The 21229-nt window shown below is 37.9% G+C and overlaps 1 protein-coding gene across 6 annotated transcripts in view; it reads left to right on the top strand.

Annotated features, from left to right (window-relative positions):
• Positions 1-21229, top strand: part of GREB1 (growth regulating estrogen receptor binding 1) — an 86726-nt gene that overhangs the window by 3325 nt on the left and 62172 nt on the right. The window contains exon 1 of one of the 6 annotated variants that reach the window (XM_068183447.1): positions 3824-3955. The exons of 3 other annotated variants lie outside the window; for them this stretch is intronic. Coding sequence is in view for 1 of the 3 variants with exons in the window: in XM_068183444.1 (XP_068039545.1) it covers positions 19591-19599 (9 nt within the window). In the remaining 2 variants the exon portion in view is untranslated. Of the gene's footprint in view, positions 1-3823; positions 3956-19229; positions 19605-21229 lie in introns of those variants that run through there. 2 more of the 6 variants (XM_068183444.1, XM_068183446.1) reach the window with 2 other exon arrangements.

Here is a 21229-nt window from a genome sequence, read left to right as displayed (position 1 = left end):
GATCAGGCAGAGCCTGGGATTTATTTCATGTGAATAAAAGCCACATAAGGGGTATAAAGGGCTAGTGGAACTACAACCAAACAAAATCTACATGAAGACATGCCTACTTTCACAAAAACATGCCTGCATTCGTGTATTCCACATATGCCCAGGGAAAGTATAGCTTCCTGAACTACAGCTGAATATTACTTTGCTTTTTTTTTCCCATGAAGACTATGGCTAATGATTCAGTCAGCTGGGAAATCTGACTAAATTTTCAGAACTTTTACACAGACTATGGCAGGAAATACTATAATTTACTAAGGAAATTCAAATGTATCACTAATGCTCATTTTATAGATATTTGTAGCTGTGCTTAAGGATTCCGTTATACTTAAGGATTCCAAAGATCATTGGTTTGGTTTTGCTTTGCCTTCATTTGCCATAATCCATGTGCTGCCTTTAATGCTTAAATATTTATGTGAGGAAGTAAGGAAGTCTAAGAAGTAACATTGGCAATGGTGTATCTCTGAAGAAACAGTAAAAGAAAGTTGCCATTTACCTACATTGTATACTGTAGGGAAAATGCTGTAAAATAGAAACACTGATCAAGTATTATATGAAGAAAATACCTTTTTTTCTAGTTAAACAGCACAGCAGTACTTCATGTTCTAAAAGCAATATATAATTATGTTGATGGCATATTTCTATAATTATGCAGTAGATAAAAATGAATAATTATTTGTAGAAAGTTTATTAACATCATAGGAAAGAAGGTGCATAGTAAAAACATAGAATCATAGGATATCTCAATTTGAAAGACACACAGATCACCAGGTCCAATTCCCTACGCCTTGCAGGATAGCCTAAAACTAAATCACATAGTGAAGAGTGTCATCTAGACACTCCTTGAACTCTGTCAGGCTTGGTGCTGTGACCCTGTGCCAGTGCCCAACCATCCTCTCAGTGAGAAACTTTTTGCTAATGTCCAACATGATGCTGTCTTTCCCTGGTTCTGCTTCATTCCATTCCCTCAGGCACTCCCCTAAAGTCTTGCCTTTGACACCATCTTGTCATCCTCCTCTAGACAGACTCTGGTAGTTTGATGTCTTTCCTAAGTTGAAGCACCCAAATTGCACACAGCATTGGAGGTGGGGCTGCACTAATGCAGTGCACAGAGGGACAATCACTGCCCTCGACAGGCTTGCTGTGGCTGGTGGTGCTGTGCCTCGTAGGACATGGTTGGCCCTTTTGGCTGCCAGAACATACTCAGATTCACATTTCCATTGATCCAAACCCTCAGATCTCTTTCTGTGGGGTTGCTCTCCAGCCCGGTTTGTATGTTTAACCAGGATTGCTCCATTCTAGATGGAGAATCCAGCTCTTGCTCTGCTAAATTTCCTTTGGTTGGTATTGTGCTGCTCCCTAATCTCTGCAAGTGTCTCTCTGTATTAGGCCTCTTGACCCTCGACTGACTCCACAGCTCCTCCTGTGTTTTTCAGCAAACTGAACTCCTGTGTCCAGATAATTTACACATAATAAAGAAAACTGGCCCTAAAATTGAGCCCTGTTGAACCCTGCAGTTGATTGGCTGCCAGCCTGATGACACCCCATGTAGTGTAACTCTTTGAACCCTCATTATGTCAGCTTAGAAAAAGATGTGATTTTACAAGAATCCTCAAGAGAAGTTTGTCTTCAAAATGACAGTGACTTTTGTTCTGTATGAAATAGAAGTTATGTAACTGTCTTGAGCATCTTTGAAGTATCATCTGAGAATTTCACAGTATTGTAACTTAGAAGAGACAACCTGCCTTTTTCTCCATGCGTAAGGCAGCAAGAACGTTAAGAAAGGCATGAAATCAGAGTTATAAGAACTTCAATTTTTAGAGTATCTCCTATTTGCCTACACTAGCCCACTGATGAACATTAGTACCAATATGTTCATGTGGCCTCAACTTGATCTATACACTGTTTCTTTTGTAATTTGTGCATAAACAACAGTTTGCAACCTAGACAGACAACATGTGTTTCAACTTAGGTAAATTACTCTGGCCTAAGTGTGTGCATGCTTCTTCAGCTGCTCCATCACAGCTACTTCTGGCTAAAAGCTTTTGTCTTTGAGGCCTTAAAAATGAAGGAGACTTTCGGTTACTTTGAACTAAACCAATTCTATCTTGCAAGCTGCGTTTCCAGCTTCATGCTCAACATATCTTTAATTCTGCTGCCATTTACTTCCTTTTCCATCAAACCTAATCATAATCTTCTTTTCTTTTAGTGGGCTGGGAAGGTGGAAGTGGGAATTTTTGGCAAGCTGTTAATCTAATGTACTGGTCTACAAGCGATCTGTACACTGACAATCCTACGTCTTCCAGTTCAACTGTGACATAGGGAGGTTTAATACAGAAGGGAAAAAAGCTCCTGTTCAGAGAAATAATAGGAGGAACAACTAGAAAATCAGGTAGTGTTGCTGTTTTCCGGGGAGATGTGTTTAGCACTGGTGACAGAATAAATGGGAAATGCTGTCTTTTCCTTGGGATTATTAAGCAGACATTGGGTTTGCTGATGCAAAACTTATCTTACTCATACCCGTTCAGACAGTTGTGTTAATGAATTTCTTTGGTTAATGGACCCACTTGTCCTTAATGGACCTGTCTTTGCTCTTCCACTTATTATTCCTTTTTTCTGACATGCTTCTGCCATATATTACTATAGCTTAATTCACATATGTTCTGTATGATCTAGAAGATTGCTTCATCTGGTTAATTTTGTGCTCCCATCCATGAAGCCCTAACATCATTCTGCATATGGATGTTTTTGTATGGAGGCTCAATCTATCTAATGGGCTGCCTTCCCATATGGGGAAACCAATGATTCCAGGTACTGTACATGTCAAAGTAGATACATGTCTTTATTTGCAGTTTGCCTGATTAGTAGAGAGCTTAGAAAATTGTAATATTCTCCAGCTGTAGTGCAAGTTTTCTACTGAATTTCTCACTGCATATGTAATAAAATAGATATCCCTAATAAAGATCTAGATAATGACTTTGAAATACTCAAAAAAGGCAAACGCTTAATTATACCTATGCATTTCTAGCATTTAGTTATTACTGTGCCTTAAAGGATCCTTACAATCTCAAAAGGTCAGGTTACATTTTCCAGTTAAAATACGAACATCTGTACATTTCAGGCAGTGATTATGGATAGTTCTATAGATTTTAGTATGTCTTTCCTTATGTCTATGTCTTCTTTTATTCAATGAAGTTTCCCAATACATTCTGATGCTTATTTTATTTTATTTTTAAAAATTTCTTTTATGCAGCCAGCATTTCATATGCACAAGGGAAAGGCAAAGGCAGCTGTGGGATCCAATTGGGAGTAACAGTTGGTGTGAAAAAGAGTGCAGCAATGGGGACAGGTGACTTGGCTTGAGTTCATCCCCAGGTTTCAGCCTACTGATGATGTTCATTGTGTGAATTGTGTTCTCTCTTAGGTTCTCTTTAACAGAAATCCAGTGATTTCTCTCTGAGGCAAAACTTAAGCATTGTTCTGGAGCTAATTAATTTCAAAGACTGCTCCCACTCAGCAAAGTGGATGACACAATTACTTATGACTCTCCTAATCCCACATGATTTTCTAATACTATTGAAGTAGGTGTCCTACCCTGTGTGTAAAGTGATGCAACATCCCTGTTCATGTAGCATGTGTTTTTAGTTCCATGCCAAAAAAAATCCTGCTCTGATAAAAGCTTCAATACAGCCTGCATAGTGATGAAATTTAACTGACTGGGGGAAAGACCACACACAAATAGTTATGTCAGGGCCATGGAAGCCCAGCTGAGGCCCAGAGACACTTTGGCCCAGCATCAGGTGAGGTGAACACAGTCCTGCAGTGTGAATCCAGCCCTGGACATAAAGGCCTGGCCTCTCTTCCTGGGCCAGATGCTTGTAGCTGTAGAGGTGTAAGGTCATGCTGACAGGTCAGTCTGGGTGGGAAGTCATGGTGTATAGGATGGCAGCAAGAAAACAAAGCTTTATGGGTGGTGCTATTCCCATTTTGAATTAGCTATACTGCTTCACTGTATTTTCACTGCTAGGTGGCATTGCTTTTGCTTGTAATTTGGTTTCTTTGGCAGTGTGTTCACTTTCTAAAAACAAAAGGCTGTCTTCAAGCTAAATCTTAGTCAGAATGATCCCTTTAAACCTTGCAAATGAGATCTTAATCTACAGGGAAAGGTTTCTGAGGTTTGTTTGTTTTTTTTTTTTTTTTCCATTGTGTGTTTCTGTGGGTCCAGGATGAAATAAACTTTTCTTTTTAAGGTGCAATTTTTGATATATCCAATTAGAAATTTCCTTCACAGTTGTATTTTTTAGGTTATGTGGTGAGAGTCTGAAAACTCCTGAGATGATGTCACAATGGAGAAAGAATAGTCTGACAAACTGCAGGACTGCAAAGGAATAATCTGTTCCTTGTATCTTCTGCCTACATCAGAATTAATTGTAGCTGCAGCCACAGAATTTGCCAACACTCAGGGCTGCGTATAAATGCATACACATGAAAAGGTAGTGTGTTTTACTAAGGCTTCATTCACACATCCTCTTCTGACTGCAACTGTGCTGGCTGAGATTAGGTTCCTGCCCCTAATAACTCCTTACTGCACTTCTGCCAGAGAGGTGACTGTGCCAGCAGAGCTGCTCCTGTGCATGGCTCCTAATTCATTCTGCTTGAAATGAATAGGGCTGCTGAAGATCTATTACTATAACAGTGTTAACTTTCTTTTACTAAAGAGGGTCAGAGATTGCTCACAAGGAAAACAATGTGTGTAAAACTGGCAGGGCAATAATTTCCAACACCAGAGCAGTAATGACCCTCTATAAAATAGTCTGTAATCTTCAGTGGGCACTGCCAGAACTGGAAGATTTGTTGATGGCCTTGTGTGCATTTAATTTATGTCACTGATTTTTCATATTTTCCTCTTGCTATCTAGGTATGACCTTAGGTTTGTATATATGTTGCCTGTTCACAGGTAGTTTTATCCATGGTCAGGTTTCGATTAAATAAAAATATTTATAGACTTGGGATTAATAAGGTTTTTCCCCCCCATTTTAACTTTACCTGTTTTATGTTCTTGCCAGAGCTGCTCTGAGGGCTCTGTACTGATTCCAAATCAGGCCTCCTGTTCTGTTTAAACACATGCAATTAATTTTAAAAATAACGAATTAAACATTGAACATAAATTGTCAGGATCTGTCACTGAACAGGAATCCTTGGGGTCTGGGTTAATTAAAAACCCACCAAAATCAGAAAGATCAATTAGAACAGCCCTTATGTGGCTACTATCAGCATTTTGTCTGAGAACTTTATGAATTCCAAAACATTTTAAAAAACACCTTTTTTTTCCCCTTTGCTATTTTTTTCTTGTTGGTTTATGCCTTATTTTTTATGGTAGTAAACTAATACAGAGGAGAAGAGAGTTTTTAAAGATCTCAAGATTCTTGGCTGTTTGAATCCCATACCATTCCTTTTGTGAATTCAGTTTCACTCTTTTCTGGCAGATATGAAAATAAATGAACATTGGCTGAGCTGAGTAGATAATATTAGGTGATTTAAAACTGGCTTTAAAACAAGCATTATAAATCCCAGTGTTTGCATTATAAATGATGAATAGTTTGGTTTTTAAAATGTTGACATTTATCTGTTATTCTGTATCTGTTGCACTGGTACATCATTGACTTTTAAATTAGGAGGAATATTGTCAGTGTAGGAAAAAATGGTATTGATGCCAGTTTGAAAAAAAAATCAATGTAAAACAATTTATCATTTGGGCATAATTTATTAAACTAAAGATGGTTTAGAAGCTTGTATACTGTAAAATCCATCACATTTTGGACCAGACTTTGTCCTCATTTCAAGCTAAAGAACTTCATGGCAGGATAATATTTTAGCACTGTGTTACAAAAAATTGTTGTCAAAGCATAAGGGACTGAATACTAGTTTGGCTAAACTCCAAATTTGTGCATACATATGGATTGTCAGTAGGTTGGTCTTGTTAAGAGGTTTTACTTGTATATTCACTTATATATTTGGAGTGGGTTTTCAGCAGGCTCTCCCATAATAATAAAGGAGAGAAGGGTGTTTCTCTAGGTGTTTGCCTGACTTCCAGTGTTTTAGCTGGATGTGTATTATTTCTGTTTGACCATTTTCTTCAATTTCAGTCCCTCAGAAAGGTGAAAAATAAAGTTGTATAAAAGTGCCCATGATAATCTCTGGTAGTTTTGTAGAAAATTATTCTCTAAATATTCTGGAAAACAGGGAAACGGATCCAATTATCAATCACACAGGCGTGTAGAGAGCGAAACAGTTTGAAAAAATGTTAAAATCACATTTCTTTTTAAAACATGAATACATAGAAATTGATATCAGTCCTTGACATACAGCATACACCACACTTAGAATGTGTATGTTTACTGAGTGAAGTTATGTCAGCAAGCAACATCTGCATGTTAGAAATAGAAATCTGTATGACACTGGCTAGGTAGAAATACTGTGGGTACATGTGCACACTCAAGGCATTATGATGACAATGTCAAGGCACTTTAGACAGAGTGGTTGGCTTTTAGAAGGCAGATGTTTGACAGTGGTTTCAAAACCAGAAAAATTTAAGTATTTTTTTTCTTGTTGACACTTTTCCTTCTACTCTCTTTGTAAAATCTTTGGTGTTCCCACAGGTACATTAGGACACAAAGCACTTATGGAAAGTAAAATAAATGCTTAGTTTATTGGCTAAATTTGGAAACAATTTTTTGGCGTTTCTGACCATCCTTCAAATAAGGATGTCAGAGTGCAGAGGTCAGGGTATAGAAGCCTTGGGATATCAAAAGGTGGTGAGAAGAATGGCTGGGATTTCCAGCAGCCTGAGAGTACTCTTTTGTCTCTGGTGGTCAGTTGTCTAGGATGATGCCTGTGGACATCAAAGAAATGTACAAACAGTGTTATCAAGGCCTGTCCTTTGCCCCCTGCCATGTAATGGGCCTCTTTTCAGGAAAACATTGGGAAAGCTGAGAAAGGGAGTTGTCCTATCATAGTGCTATTAATTCAGCAAGAAAGCCGATCAATAACATTTGCACTAACCAGTAAAACAGTCTGTTAGTTTCTAAAAATGCAGATTAGGCAAGCCTATAAATTGGACATTGCACATCCAAAAATCAATTTTAATGGTTTTTTTTTCATAATGTGTGTGTAATGAGACCTTAGTTTCAAAGAAGTTTTTGCCTTTTTGGAAATGTTATAGAGAACTGGTCTGAGGAAATGAAACAAAACAAACCCCCTATCTTCCTTTAACACTTGCAAAGAAGTTTGGTTTATGGGGTGTTTCGTTTGGTTGGTTTTATTAATGTGTTATATGTACTGAGGTATTGTTGAAAACAAAAAGGAGCCAGTATTTAATGCAATTCATGCTTGAAACATTGACTTATGCCTGGAAGAGTTATGCCATCATTTTTAAGATAATGTATTTCAAATGCATTCAACTTTTTAGTATCCTGATGAAGGAACAGCTATTGTGAGCTATATGTGCTAAATGCAATAAATTGTAATGAGAAAAAAAAAAACCAAAACAACTGTTTGCTTCTTGTAATTTTGGATTTCTTTTTAGAGATCAGAGCTCTTTAAAACCTCAGTTTTACAAAGAGATATTGCAAATTCCAGTGGTGAACAGCTGTGGTAATAAATAATCTGGTCCTGAACCATGTAATAGCTTATTAAGCCTAAAATAGGAACTAACAGAGAGGAAGGCAGCCTAGAAATGGGCTTGTGCTGGTGATTCCTGTGAACCAAACTCTGGGGTTTTTAGCTGATTCAGAGCCAATGATAGTGCCTGTGTCATGCAGTGCTGCTGCCATTCTTGAACTAAGTAGGCACAATGTAAAAAACATTCTTCACAGGACTGAGGGATCAGAACAATTTCTGACTATAGATCAGTCTCTAGAAATATTTGATAAACTCAGTTTTTAGGATTCACTGCTGCACCCATTTTGCTAAGAGTATATTATTAATTAGCATGTACTTGATATCTTTAATAAAATTAGACTACATAAATACACATAATTGCATTATAGTCATAAGAAAATGACATGAGTTCAATATGAAGATACTTAAACCAAATGGCAATGTTAAGTATTGAAAACAAACCTGTGGTTGAATCGTCAGCACACTTAAATAGAGGAAATCGAAGCTGAGATTTTTCAGCACGTGGTAATATGACATCTTTAAATATAGCTAAAAGTGTAAGTGCAATGTGCTTTTGAAAGTCTGAAATGAAACTATTTAAGGAGCATTGTTTCTCTGCCATAGTTTATTTTACTTTGGTTTAGGCCTGAAGAGAAAAGTTTGATAAAAAACCTATGAGTAAACTGGGAGAACATGGATAATAATATCATTGTTGCTGCATTAAAGTTTATAACAAGCAACAGATGTGCTGGGATAATTGTTATTTATTTGGATGGATACTGTACTTGAAAACTGGCATTTGGGGCTGCTAATATGACTCATCGTGACTACCTTCCTATACCCTCATTTAGTAAAGAAGAGCTGCAGATTTGCTTGTGTGCTTGAGTGACTGCAGAGAGGCTACGGGGTCATATTCATTTTCCTTGCTACTCTCACAGTCCAGATGCTTTTCACTTTCAGAGTATGGATCTTGAACACAGATACTATGTATTCCATAGTTAGTATATCTTATAATAGATCATATATCATATAATAGATCATATGTGCTACTTCTGGGAAAAAACATGGAAAACAAAGTATTGCATCTCCTATAGCATTTTAACTTTTTTCTTACTACACCTGTGTTTTTTCTTGTCATAGTCGCATCCTGATTTTGCAAACTTCTCTGTCCCTAACTTTTCACAAGAGAATATTTTCAATGAGTGAAGAGCATCCTTCTCTATTAATTGGAGAGGTACAGATTTGGTGGAAGGAGTGTTCAATGCATGAAATGTTAGTAGGGTCTGTTGTGATAGGACAAGAAGTAATAGTTTTTTAAAAAAGAGGCTAGATTAAGATTAGATATAAGGAAGTTTTTTTTTTTTTTTTTTTTTTTTTTTTTTTTTTTTTTTTTTAATAGAAGTGCTGAAACACTGGCATAAATTGTCCAGAGACAACCATGGTAGGTGCCTGTCCCTGGAGACATTCAACGTCAAACTGGATGGCACTGTAAGTGACATGGTTAAGCTGGAGATATCCCTGCTCATGGCAGGGAGGTTGGACTAGATGACCTTTAAAGGTTGCTTCCAATGCAAAATATTCTGTGATTCCATGATTCAATGTTTCTCCTCATGAAAGAAGCAGGATAGCCACTGGAATTATCATGCAACAGAACTGAAATGAAGAAATGGCTTGCTTTTATTATTGCTTATCTTCTGGAATTTTGTTTTTCTTTGTTTTTGATTAAATAGTTAACTATTAGATTAAATAGTTAAACTTGAATTTTACAATAATTTCTGAAGAAGTGGGCTCCTATGGTGTTTAGCAAGTTTTTGATCTAACAGTTTTTCAGAAGAGTTTTTATCGTGGATATCTAGAGATTTATTGATTACTAATATCTTTGAATTCTGTCACAAATTTATAAGAAAGAATTCTATCGGAAACCTGTTACATACCATGGGAAAGTGCATGAGAATTTGAGTAATATGAAAGAAAGTGAAAAGCAACTGCTGTTGGATAACACATATTTTGTGTTTGGAGAAGTTGCAGCCTACATTTGGATGACACTGCAACAAACTGTATCAGCTCCCCTACAGGATGAGGTTCCTGTCTTTATTGTCTGTATTTTAAATTAAAGTTCATTATTACTTAGCTCTTCTCTTTAATGTGCGCTGAATCTCATGTCTAGTCTGACTTGACTCAGAAAATGAAGAGTACAATAGTGCTCATTGATACTGTAAAATGATGGGACAGATAGAGAAGAAAAAACAATTGAAAACATATAAACTAATAAGGATACACATAAAAAATGTAAACCTGTTTGTGAAGAAAATGGGAATAGCCTAAAGAAATTTGCTGCTGAGTGGCATGAGCAGTATTACCCTCAAAAGTGTTGTGTGTAACTAAAGGCAGGGAGCAAACACAAGGCTTAAATCATAGTTTGGACAATCTACCCACGGCAAATCAGGAGTTGGTGTAGAACTTTTACTATTATAATGAATCAGATATTCAACTTGCTCCTGTGTTTACTTAATCTATGAAGTTCAAAGGTAAAGAAAACAATGCCTCTTATTGCATGGGTATATGTGCAGCTGCAATACCATTATAGTGTCTACAGGTTTGCAACAGTCTCAAAATGCATTCTCTTAATCTTTTTAACAATGATAAAGTCTAGTGGTGTCCAAGTGTCAGTATTAGTTGTTACATTGTTGAATATTCCAATTCTTGGAAAGGAGAGGTAGGTGGAAGTGGAGCATGTGTATAATTTTTGGGGAGGGCATTGAGAGTAAAACATTTTAAAAAGACAGTGAGTAAAAAAGAAGTTAGAGAAAGTAGGACTAAGAAGGGAAAACTGTGACCAGAGTGCAGATGGACTTGAAGACAGAGTCTGAAAAGGGGTTCCTGGTACAGTTTTGGCCCGTGGCAGTCAATAGTCTTCCAGGCAGTGCTTGGGCTGGCGATGGCATGCACCAGGGACTGTTCCCAGAGCACACGGACCTCACATGCTGTCCCAGCAGCTTTTCCCCACTAAAGCATTTCCACAGCCGTTCTGTTCCATGCTGTGAAAGCACTGCTGTCATGACTTGCAACGCAGCCCCGGCACCAATCAAAATGCTGACTCAAACCACACTTAATATGGCCACAAAGCCACAGGGCACTACATGGATTCAGGGGAGTGGGCATGACTGTGCCACCACCAGTGGCCTGGTTTTATGTAGCAATATAGACATGGCAAAGGAGCAACATTCCCTGTTTGTATGTCGCTGATAAGTTGGTGGGCTTCCTGAGAAGCTGCAGCCTCAACTGAGTGGGAGTGTTTGCCTTGTTGAGTAGTGCTAATGGCAGGGGTTTCATCTGTATGTGCCTTCTGATAAACTAATTTCTCTGGAGTCTATCACTAAGGGCTGCTGAATGTGGCATACAGAGAAGTGACTAATAGCAATAACTAAAAGTTACATTTCTGCGTAAGGGACATATTTTGTCCTTGCCTTTCATGCAAAATTCTTGTGAGGTCATGCAAGTAGAGTGATGAATGTCAACTAATAAAGGAAACTACAGTATATGCACAACTAAGTGTTGTATTATGCATTGATAGCTGAACCTCAGCCTGAGAATATATGAGACTCTCTGTGTATGTGTGTGTGTGTGTGTGTGTGTGTGTGTGTGTGTGTAGGTGTTAATAGGTATGTATGCACAGGTAGTTCCTACCCACCTGGTTTATTTTTATCCATCACTGAGATGTAGCTATTGCTTTAAAAGAACTCCTTAATAGCATACTGGGGCACTGTTGTGGGAAAAAAACAAATCAAAGTGATACATTGAATTTATTTGAAGGAAACAAAGCTTCTAAACGGCTTATAAAGTAAAAACCTATTCAATCAGAGAAAGTTCTGTAAAACTCTGTTTTGGTAAAGGATATCACCTTAATGGGAAGAGGCTTTTCATGTAGTATATAGACTGGTAATTGAATGCAGGAGATGATGAGGCCGAGATAATAATGTACAATTTTCAAGTCCATAATGTCAAGCACTGAAAGAAGTCATCAGTCAGAGTGTTAGGAAGAGTGACTTAGATAACAGAATTCTAGAAGAAGTAGGATTATTTTCTGTGAAACAGAAAATTCCTTTTCTTCTTCAGAATTTTTAGCACAGGAGACAATGAAGAAGGATAATATTTCAATCTGAAAGTGACCTGGGCCCTCCTATGGGCTTGACTCATACTTTTCTTTAGGCAAAGATGATGTTCCTGAGTCTAAATCAGCTTGTAAACAAGCAATAGTTGTGATTATTCCTCAGTAATTTTTCACGTTTCCCTGCATAGGATAAATTCTTGAGAACACTTCCTTTACAGTTCATCCCATGTTCTGTCACAGAGGTAGTATTTGGGTACCTTTGATAGGACGTTTTTCTTTATTCTTCAGGCAGGTGAACTACCCAGAATCACAGACAGCTGAAACTTTCAAAGTTTTTATTACAAGTTTAAGTTTGTTTCCTACTGATCTTGTGCTAATGTTTCTGAATGCATCATCTTCATGCTTTCAAATTATACCAGAGATTGCAATATTTTTCTGAAAGAGCCTTTATCAGATGTCTTGAAAAAAGAATGTCTTTTTTATGAAATTATTACTGCTATTGGATAAATTATAGGTGTGTGTAAAATATACTGGATGCATAATTACAGGGGAAAATAGATGCTGACATTTGTGTAAGACCTGCCCATTAAAGGCAAGAAATTTGCTGTTACATAAAACTTGTTCCTAACATGTCAGTTAGGAACATGTCATGCATTTTGTCCAGCTGTGGTGTTTCAGACATACCATTTTGTACTGTTCCTGCTGTCTGTTTGGAGTGCTGTTCCAGTCTTTCATCCAGTCATATGAACTCTATTCTTTAAGTCTGTCTCGATCATGAGAGACTCTTCTCTGCTGCAGGGACAATGTACAATGGGTAATACTCAAATGTGAGAGCAATGCCCAGCATTTTTGGAAAATGTGAGACACTATCAACCAACTGAAATAATGCTATGTACAATTTGTATTGCTTTTTTAAAATAGATCTATTGCTCCGGATTGCCTTTCCTACTAATATTTCTTGTGTATGTGTTGCAGAACATGCAATCATGATTTCAAAAGGAACAAGACAAAATGTCAAACAAGCCAAAAATGTCTTGACAGTGTTTTCCCCCCAGCTTCTTTTCTGTAGTATGAGGTGTCAAAAATGCTAAAGATTTTAACATTGCTTTTAGCATAATGTCAGAAATCAAACATCTGTCAAATTAAGTCCTAATTTTGTTGACAAATTTATTATCATTCTGGCAGACTTGGGTCCAGAGTGGCTTTTTGATAAATACGTAGAATAAAAGAGCAAACATTATACTTAATTATGTAATTATGCAATGAATACTTGCTTTTTAAAACTTTTTACTACTTTTTCCAAAGTTCAGCAGCAGCATATAGAGTCACTATGCTATTGCAGCTCCACATTTTGATTGTTCAGAACGCTAAATTAAGGTAGATGTTGTAGGACCTTTGCCTTTTCACTTTGATACTCGTTATTCTGTTTAAAGTGAAGTTTTGAGGCCTTGGAAACTGCATTAAATTTTATATGGCGGTAGCATAATGAAAGTATTTTCACATTGTAATATGTTCACAGTAGGTAACTTTATTGTATTCAGTTGAAAAGTGTAATTATGTTAATATATGAGAAAATAATGAAAAATTAATCCCTTTGTATTTTTTGCTTGGGGTGAATTGATAGACTAAACTTGTTTAAATGGTTGTGCTGTTTTGAATTAGGTATAATAAAACATAAAGTAAAGATGAATTGAATCTTAAAAACAGAATGAGAAAAAGGATCCAAAATTTGCAAAATAGTGTTTATAGCTCCTCCAAATAACTGCCTGTTGTTATTATGTAATGGAAAAACAGAGGCAGCTGAATTCCCAGTCTTTAGTACTATTTATTCTATTTGCAAATACTAGACTTGTTCCAATTTTTTTTTTAATATTTGAAAAATCCCTATGTTCGAGTCCCTCTTCCAGCTTTCTTGTAATGCCCCTTTAGGCACTGGAAGGTGTTCTAAGGTTTCCCCAGAGCCTTCTCCTCTCCTGGGCTGAACAAGCTGAACTCTCCCAGCCTGTCTCCATAGCAGAGGTACTCCATCTCTCTGAGCATCTTTGTGGCCTCCTCTGGACTCGCTCCAACAGTGTCCTTCTTGTGCAGGGACCCAGAGCTGGATGCAACACTGCAGGTGGGGTCTCACCAGAGTGGGGCAGAGAGGCAGAAGCCCCTCCCTCACCTGCTGCCTGTGCTGCTTTGGATACAGCCCAGGACACATTTGGCTTTCTGGGCTGCCTTTCATGTGCATCCAATATACAGCACTAAGGTCTTCAGTATTATAGGTGACCAGATGATAGAATTCTTAAGAAAAAAAAATATACAAACCCAAGGTGAACTAAAGAGATTAAAATTCTAATGATTCATAGTAATTAAAGTAAGATGTTCTAATAGAAAGATGTGCTGTAGTACAGCAGTTTTGTGTATAATTGTACTGTGTTGCATTTGTTTGGCTTGCAAACAGACATACATGTTCCTCTCTTGATGCACTGAATATGAAAAAAACCATCCATGGCTACCCACTAGACATGATTCCTTCCAAAGAATATGTGGGGCCTGGAAATACACCTGAATGGCAAATTGGGAAATAGGTACAAAACATGGCAGTGAGTGGGATGGTATGAGTATCTTCAGCAGTTTGCAGTGGAATAGCGTCCTCGCTGGCTCCGTAGTTGGAGATAGGCAGTGGGTTAGCACAGGCGTATCAAATCACACACACTGAGCACAGGATTTTTTCAATTACTTTCAGTTCACGTTAGCAGCAGAATGTAATGTGCCTGTTCCCCAGGTATGAGATGGTGCCACGTCTCGTCTTCTGACCCAATGTACTGTACAGCAGCCTCCATCACATGGCTTGGCATACGAGGTCTTTCACAAAGAAAGTGCAGAAAGTTGAGAGTTCTTAAGAGCTGTTTTTCTAAGCACTCAAAGGGATGTTACTCAGCCTGGAGGTTCAGAGGCTTTTTTGCCCATTACGACAATTACTACAGATGAAGGAACACTCTTAAGGAAGTGTTTTGAACAGTTGGAGTCTTTAATAGCTACAGAAGTATCAGTCAGGCTGTAGCTTTCAAGTTTTTAAAAAATGATCTGTGAAAATTAATTTAAGATTTTTACACAGATACAGCATGTCTGAATATGTGGTAGATGCTTTTGTGCAGTATGTGAATAAAAATAAAATGTGGGTAAGACATGAAAGCAGCAACAGTTTATGACTGTTAAGAGCGACGAAGAAACACATGTGACGTTCTGAAATATTCCTGTTGTGCCCTGAAGAAAGAAAGGGTTTTTCTGGTGTAGGTTCTACCAGTTGTAAAACAATATGTCTGATTGATAATGCATTCTATTGAAAAGGAATGGGAGGTTTGCAGAGGTATCGTTGTCTGTTGCAGTAATTAAGTCTAGCTTGCCTTGAGGTCAGCATGACCCTGTTTATTTTGATTTTTCAGTCTCTGGAAAAAGGAGGGCCTTATTTAACTACTTGTGGAACTAAAGTACAGTGCACACTACTTGTGCACTGAGTGCACAGTGCCTGGATGTAAACCAATGTGTACACAGTGTGATCAGGTGATGCGGAGCTGGAAGCACACTGGAAGAGGAGTCACTTAACAATGTAGATGCACCCATAGACATGCCAGTTTTTGACTTTGAGAGTAGGATTTAGTTTGAGATGCAGGATGTGATTCTGTGTCTTATGTGCTTCTGCAATTTGTGATGTGAGGGCAATTTGTGATGCCCTCAGGTATCCTGCCTGGCATGGTCTCCTACAGGTGTTTGTGGTACCTGTGTTGCTGCCTCTGATACCCTGGAGCATATCAAAGAGCACTAAACATCTTTGTGTAAGCAACTGAATTGAGCCCCAAGACTCCTCAATACAGAGGTCTTTGTGCAGCTACAGCTGCAGCGCCTTGTGGTCACTGAAGCCAAGTGTGGTCAATGGAGCTGAGGAGGGAAGTCAGCTCATGTTGAGCTAAATAAACACTGGCAGCTGGTCAGCTGAATCATCTCTCGGATCTCTCTCAGATCCCTTGATTTTATTGATTATAATGGAAATTTCTGCTTAGCAAAACAGTAGATATCTAGAGCTTAATTCACCTAAATATAGGTGCCTGGTTTCATGGTTTACACAGTTCATTGGTTTACCTGAGGTGTCCATAAAGGACTGGCATATATGACAGAGGACCTACTTCAGAACTCTGCTTCTTTGGAGCAGCAGTCAGAATCCAGACAGAACTACCCAGAACATCTCAAAGCTAAACAATGCCTTGGTTAGGCAGCTGAATTGCAGTCTGTATTTCTAGGTGATCTTAAAGGTATCCTCTTGTACATGTTCAAAGTACAAGACTGAGAGTGTTTCTCATGGAGGAGACAATCTGAGCTCCACATAAGTACCCTCCATACCAGTGTGCTATGTATTTTTAGCTTATATAGATGATATTTTATATAAGATTTTATACACACTCCAATATTATTTCCGTATAAACACAAAAGGCAGGTATGCCTACAGTCATTTTTAAAAACCTTTTGAGAAGAAAAATAGTTATCTGACAATTAAACCAGTCATTCTGATTGGCAGGACCCAGTTTTAGTTCTTTCATACGCAGTCTGCATGCAGAATGCTTCAAATACTAAGTTCTTGGGGACTTTTCAAGTAACAGTCTCCACTTTTATCTGCTAAAGTTGCTGGCTAAATCAGTCATTTGATCATAAATAACCTTTCATCTTCTTGGGGAAAAACCCCAAAACATTAAACTTTACGATCATATCTTAATTTTCCCTTCTGATTGCACAGGGGACCAACTCTTTCCTCATTCTGCCTTATAAATGCATGTCCTGGTAAATTGTTTTTATGATGCCATTTATAATTTTTGTGTTCGTGTGCTTTAGTCTTTTGAAAATCTTGTAACCCTGAGGTTATAACCTCAAGTTACATGACATGTTTCACTTCTAGTCCATTGTTCTCAGTATGTGAAAAACATGTCTTATAGAGTCCTGTAAAATATGATTCACTTCTTTAATGCCTAGGGTACAAGGTTACAATTTTACATACCTTTTGTGGGGATAATTACATGATCAGCTTTCCCTTAACAACTGTTCTGCCAATTCATCACTTACATTACTGACTCATTTCACACAGATTCTGCAGCTCATTTCAGCAGGCAGAGCCCCTCTTTTCTGGTTGATGTGGTATCAGCAGCTGCATAGTGACTAACTCTCACTGCTTCTGTATACAACATCTCTTATACATAAACTCCATGCTCATTGCCCATTCCTGGAATTCCTGCTCTGGCTACTAATCAAACACAATAGAGCCCTTTGTGCCCTCTTGCCCTTTCTTCTCCTCTGGCACTTCTTTTCCATGCTTATATCCAAAGCAGGCAGGCTTCTTTTCCTTTCTGCATTCCATTCCTGAGTATCAGGTTAACATGTTCTTCTTTAACATCTCCGCTATGCTAATATTCTTTAACATTGATGTGGTGTTTCCAGCCACAAAGCAAAGTCAGAGACAGATACTGCAGCATCTTAGACTTCATTCTAAAACACATCCTGGGCGGTGCATCCTAGAGAAATTTTGCTTGTGAATGCACTACAGTTAAGGGGTAAATATGTTTGGCTGGCATTAGTTAAGTTACACTTCTTTAAAAGGTGAATTTCCTGGCATTTGTTTTTGTTGGCCTGGTAAATTATTAAAAGTGACTCTTTCAAAAATCACCTCTCACATGCATATCTATTTTTTGCAATGTTTGTTTTCCTTTTGGATTTCTCTAAAATTTGGCTGTCAGTATTATATTTCAAGTGCCAGTTTGGTCAAGCTAATATGTTGAAGATACACAGTTGTACAGTGGTGGTAGGAAGCCAGTCAGTCATTCCTGCATTTCTTAGCTGAAAGAATTTGTACCCTACTTGAAAATACATGGCTGAGGTCTCCTGTATCTGGTGTCAAATATGGAACATTTATAAAGCTTCTAGTTACTTCCATAGTAACAGAAAAAGATACCAATGACTCTCCTAAATCATTATGTACTACTTTCTGGACGGTTTCTCTTTCACGTTCTTTAATGGAGTGCTTTTGTCTAAAATCCAAGAATAGAATTGACTGGACTAGAGTAGAGCCTGTCAGTTGAAAGAGACCCAGAGTGATCATCCAGTACAACTACCTGACCAGTTCAGGGCCAGTCAAAAATTAAAGCATGTTAAGTATATAGAGAGAGCATACAGTTTAAAAAATTACCAAATAAACAATGAAAATTTTCAATTAGTATGAAAATTGTTTTCAGTGAAAGCACTAAATCACTCAATTCCCAACATTGTGAAGCTTCAAGAAGCTTTAAAATTCAGGTTTTTCCCTCTTACGTTGCAGAAGAATCAGAAATTGTATCTTTCAAATTTTAAAGTGTTCTTTAAAGCATTTTTATAGAAAAAGATACTGTTCTCACCACCCTCCCTAGCCATGTACTGGTACTTTTCTTTTGCATATATTAATGCCTATATACTTTATGCATGGCTAGATGAGGGATCTGATCTAGCAAAACATGACCCTACAAAAACATACGAGTCTTCAGTTATATCAGCTGACATCAATGCCACTGTACAACAGAGGGGGAATATACAGTCAGCAGTGAGAGATGTTCTTTCCAGCAGTAACCTGAGTTCAGAGTCATGAGCCAGTCATGAAACCATGTCCTGAGAGTGAAAAGTGAAAATCAAATTTCACAAGCTGTACCAAAAATACTCTTCATATAAGGTTACACAGAAACTTAATTCAACTGGGAACCAAGGCAAGTGCTTGATTTTACTCATTTCAGTAATATTTAACTGAGTTCAAAATCAAGCATGTATCTGAACATTGCATGACTTGGAGATACAAGAAAAAGAAAATTCAGTTTTCAGAATTATTGCTTTTATCTTCTGAAGTTATTTGTTACCTAAAGAAATGTTTGATAAATATGTTTTTACCAGAAACATTCTCTGTACATGTACTCTAGCTGTATCTTGAAAAGATGCAGTGTTTGTTTAAATGTGATGCAACAGCTGTTTCTTTGTATATCCAGTGTTATACTGAATATGTTCTCTCAAATACTGGTTTGACTTCCTATCCTTTTGTACAGGAGATATGGGCATAGTACCAACACAAAGATAATATTGCTACATGTCTGATTTCATTCTCCTGTTTATCTTATCTTCTGTTAGCAAAACAAAATACCTACAGTACACACTTCATGCTTCCTTTAGTGATTTTGATACCTATATAGTACAAAAGGACACCCTTATTTCTTAAAAACCCCAAACTGTTTCAGTCCTTCCAAAAGCCTCCAACAAAACTGTTGATGTTAATAATGCTTCAGACTGATAAATTCATATGTGCTTGGCTGGGAGCACCATGACCCAGCACAGCACTTCTGTATTAATAAGACATAAAGTCAGACATTTATCATTTAGTACAGCCAGTACACAAATTAGAGAACACCTTGCCAGGGTATGTCGTGGTCTCATTACTTAGTTTTTGCCATAGTTGCAGAATAGATAGCTTTGAAACCTTCTTGTGCTCTGCTGTGACAGGAGAGTGTTCATGTCATGGTGACCCAGCTGAGTTGTTCAGTTGCGCACAGTGCTGACTCAGGAGCCTTAAGTGTGCTCACCAATTTGCCAAGCAGCAGACTCTTGTAAATGAAACAAAAAAGAAAACTCCACAAAGACATAATCTCTGGCAGTTCCACAGGTGTAAGGTATTCAGCACTGCAGTCAGGTTATGAAACTTCAGGAGTCTTTTACTGGAGCTCGCTGAGGAGCACATGCTTTCAGTACGGTACTGTATATTGTCTATTGCATATTTCCATGCTGAAAGGTACTGTTACTGTTTAATAAAAATATTAATATATCATAACATATACCATCTTATATTGGTCTCTGTTCAAATATAATATTTGTGAGACATTTTACAGCTAATATTAATGTTTTAAATATATTAATTTGTCTGCATTTTCTGTCTCTTGTTTGCTGTCCTTGGTTTGAGTGATTTCCTCTTAGGAAAACTTCAAAATACCAGAAGTTCAGACAACTTGAATTTTTAACCTCTCAAAGTAGACAACTCAGATATAAAACTGCTAAGTTCAGTTTCTTAAATGAATTAAATTTGAGGATTCTACTGATACTTCTAACTAAAGATATTTGATTAATGCTTTGGATTGTGTACTTTTATTTGCAAATGTTTCTTATTTAATGTATTTTCAACATATAATACTTGTGCAATCAGTCTCCTGATTGAGTAAACCCTGAGGTTCAGATCTATTTTGTAATGTGATACGCTCATCTGCAGATCTATTTGCTATCCACAGATGGTGAGGCACATTTTAAACTGCTCCCATTGTATTTGTGTCCATTCTTTGTTCATTAGATGGAAAATATGACCTAGATACAGTAGCGTGTGCTTTGCTAGTAGAAGTCAGTGAAGCTCTCTTTCAAGCAGTGAGGCCATTTGCTGTGAATGAGGTGGAGCCTCTGAACCTGTGCACTCTGTGTGCATCCTTGGAGAACTGCCCCAGGCACTGGCTCTGCCTCTGCTGCCCTGGCAGACAGCTCCAGTGTGTTTAAACTGTATACTCTGCTATCTCTGTGTGCATGTGGCTGCCCCTCAGGCCTCTACTGCACTGCTTCTAGGGGCGAGCCTGGAGGGCTAGGGGTAGGAATGAGTCTGGAGGCTTGGTGTAAGGAAAAACAAAAGTCTGGTTTTGAGGATGGCTCAAAAAGCTAACCTGTACAATCGGTACAGCATTACTCTTTGTATACTCCTTTCGGATTTGGAAAAGTTTCTTGGAAACACTCTATAGTACCAGTAACCAGAAGAAAGAGTAGTATGTCCCAAGTTCTGGTCTCTTAGAATTTTCTTTAGAAAATAAGCATTTCAAGATTATCTCTCTCCTGACTTGCCAATCTGCTCCCTACCGCTTTACTCTGAGATGTCAAGTGGCTGTTCTCAAAGCACTGAAGGACATGTCTGAGACAGTTCTTGGAGAGAGAGCTGTATTTCCTTAGGTAATTGTGAGAGAGCCATTGCACTTACAGGAATGCCCCAGACCTGTACAACTTGGGGATATTTTTTACAAATTTCCAGTCACCACTTTGATCATTGCTTCCTAGCCCTGATTTGTGGCACCTCCTTCCCTCCCTTTCTCCTCCCTCTACTTGACTTCCTCCTGCTGCTTAACAAGCTCAATTGGTTTTATGTATGTAATTCTTTTTTTTTTTTTTTTTAAGAGTTTGAAGGTGGCCTCTGAAAGAATTGCTTTCATCCAAAGCCAGGAGCTGATCAAAGCAATGCACAAAAGGCAAATGTGAGCCAAGGCAGTGCTGCCTGACCAGCCACAGAATCAGGGTTCTGTGCTGGAGAAATGGTAAAGCAAATCAGCTGCACTATGCTGGAAGCTGCTGAAA

Source organism: Anomalospiza imberbis, chromosome 3, assembly GCF_031753505.1.
Source record: "Anomalospiza imberbis isolate Cuckoo-Finch-1a 21T00152 chromosome 3, ASM3175350v1, whole genome shotgun sequence".
NCBI lineage: Eukaryota > Metazoa > Chordata > Aves > Passeriformes > Viduidae > Anomalospiza > Anomalospiza imberbis.
Note: the sequence above shows the minus strand (reverse complement) of the source record. Positions and strands in the feature narration are given on the sequence as shown.